The sequence below is a fragment of the Anastrepha ludens genome, chromosome 2 (genome assembly GCF_028408465.1).
Source record: "Anastrepha ludens isolate Willacy chromosome 2, idAnaLude1.1, whole genome shotgun sequence".
Taxonomy (NCBI): Eukaryota; Metazoa; Arthropoda; class Insecta; order Diptera; family Tephritidae; genus Anastrepha; species Anastrepha ludens.
In genome coordinates this window covers 14,154,982-14,157,305 of record NC_071498.1, presented here as the reverse complement: position 1 = coordinate 14,157,305, position 2,324 = coordinate 14,154,982, and the positions used below count along the sequence as shown (strand labels likewise).

The following is a 2,324-nucleotide window of genomic DNA, read 5'->3' as shown; positions in this document are numbered from 1 at the left end:
TTTGTCACTGTCCCACTAGTGAAAAAAATCTTTTTCTATCATATGGTGATCCATATCCTGAGAGTCGAGCCCGCATGTACGCACAAACAACGGCCGCGATATAAATATGAAACTCTAACTTGGTTTACTACTGGAATTTTCTTTCAATGAATTCGCTCAAAAAATCCAAATTTGTTGTACTGGAAGCTCACAGGCTACATGCATATTAATCCTCGCACTAAAGTTCTCACTGAAATGCCATGAAATACAAGTGAATAAGTGATGAATTTCCAAAGATGACAGCAGGATTATGTGACAAAATTTAATTGTATTAATATCCCAGAAATTCATATACACAAATTCACATATTTTACGTTTTTCATTACATATTAGATCGAAGATTTATTAATCATCAAAGTAACCCAAGTGCAAGAAACGCGGCAAATGTTCCTCCAAGTACTCCACGTAGCCCTTTAACTTGTACATATTGCGACGAAATTCTTCGGACGTCAACATCGCTTCAACCTCGGTCTTTTCTTCCAATGCGAACCACATGGGCAAAAAAGTGGTTAAAAGGAAGAACTCTGATAAGAAATGAGGAAATATAAGTTGTTTGTTTTGCAATAGAATAAGTGTAGATAATAGAATTTTCTTATCAATTCACGATTTATTTGAAATACAATTTGATATTTAAGTGCTGATTACTCACCGAAGCACTTGTGACGTCTATGCTGTGCATGTAGTTGTGTGATGGTCGGCAGTGGGCCCTTGAAACCAATTTTTTTTAAAGTATCGATGAAATTGGTGAAATAACTGTACAGAAAAGCTGGAAATTGCAAACGCAGATTTGCATCCAAAATGCAGTAAAGTGAATATATCAAATCGTGCACAATGGGACCAACATAGCCGATTTGAAAATCCAAGAGCAAAACATCCACCAATGCGCCAGTTTCTTTGTTATGCTTAAACATCATATTTTTGGAATGAAAGTCACCATGACAAAGCACATACTGCGAATTCGGTTGAGGTGCTTCACGAAACTCAACGAACGATGCACGACATTTTTCTAAAAGTTTCGGCTCTAGGGCCTCAAAGTATGGCAAATATTCATGTAGCGAAGGTGTTTGTCTCAGCATATTAACGAAGTTGGTAATGCCATCTGTTACGAAACGCTCCTCTGCTATGTTGGACATACTGAGCAAGCCACGCTCGAACTTGTCAAAATAGTGCGGTTCCTGTAGAGATGCAAATGAAATTTATTAAATTAAATAAAACTTAATTGGCACCTGGCATAATAAATTTGAAATACTGTGCCTGCCACTGACCTCCAAATTGATTTTGTAGCTTATGGCATGCCACTTGGCCAACTTGGCATACGCGGCCTTCACTTCGTCCACGTTGAGTGGGCGGCCTCGCACCACTTCATAGCCCTTAGGCACTAAGTCTTCGAAGACAATTATTTTCTTCGGCTTCAAAGCGTGATATAAACAGCTGCAAATATAATAAATTTTGTTTCAAACTAATATACGTTAACGCGTATTGTTATTCTCTTTTTTTTTTGTTTTTTGCTATCAACCACTTACGGTGCCTTGAGCACTGTATCATCGCCCACGGCGCGCAAAATCTTTTCGAATCGTGGTAACACTTCCGTGTACATGATGATCTCTTTTTCGAAAATATCCGTCTTGCCTAACATTTCGTTCTTGTGTCCGTCGTTTTCGGGCATCGTTTTCATAATCAAAGATTTGGACTTGTGCACGCCCTCCAATTCATAGTCCAGTTGCGCGCGAAATATTACACTGGCATAGTGATCACCCTTCATGGAGGCTGGCGAAATTTTTGCACTACGCACTTTTATTTTAGTTCCTTTGCCTTCACAGCTTGTCAACACTTTTAAGAAGAAATCGTCATTCATCCATTCTGGTGCCTGCAATTCGTCGGCATTGAAATCTTCTGTATTGGAGGACATTTTCTAAATGCGTTTCGCGGGATTCTTCCAAAAATTCAATGTTTTTTCAAAGAACTTAGAATTGTAACTGAACAAAATTGCAGCTCATCATTCTTAATAGTTGTGTAAAAAATGTTCGTGTAACAAAGTAAAAGTTTTCTCTAATGTTTTCTCTATTTACTCTCTATCGCTTGCGTTTTTTATATTGAAAAGCTTTACAATTGTTTGCACTGATAATGGCTCGAAGCAGTTAGCTATCGAAAAATGGAAATATGAAATAATAGTTAAATTAAAAAGTAACTAACTTGACAAATAAACCTAAGAAATAACATTGCCGCAAATGTGTCGCTATATATAGGGTTTTTCAGTAAGAGCGCTTCAACTTTTGAACTTTTTT

The 2,324-nt window shown here is 37.4% G+C and overlaps 1 protein-coding gene across 1 annotated transcript; it reads right to left on the bottom strand.

The window, feature by feature from the left end:
• Window positions 1-287: 287 nt before the first annotated feature.
• On the bottom strand, window positions 288-2,032 carry LOC128863379 (uncharacterized). The gene is made up of 4 exons (XM_054102510.1): window positions 1,563-2,032; window positions 1,305-1,470; window positions 689-1,214; window positions 288-563 (listed from the first exon to the last, which is right to left on the bottom strand). The coding sequence occupies exons 1-4, from the start codon at window positions 1,946-1,948 to the stop codon at window positions 385-387; spliced, it is 1,257 nt and encodes a 418-aa protein (XP_053958485.1). The 5' UTR covers window positions 1,949-2,032; the 3' UTR covers window positions 288-384.
• Window positions 2,033-2,324: the final 292 nt, after the last annotated feature.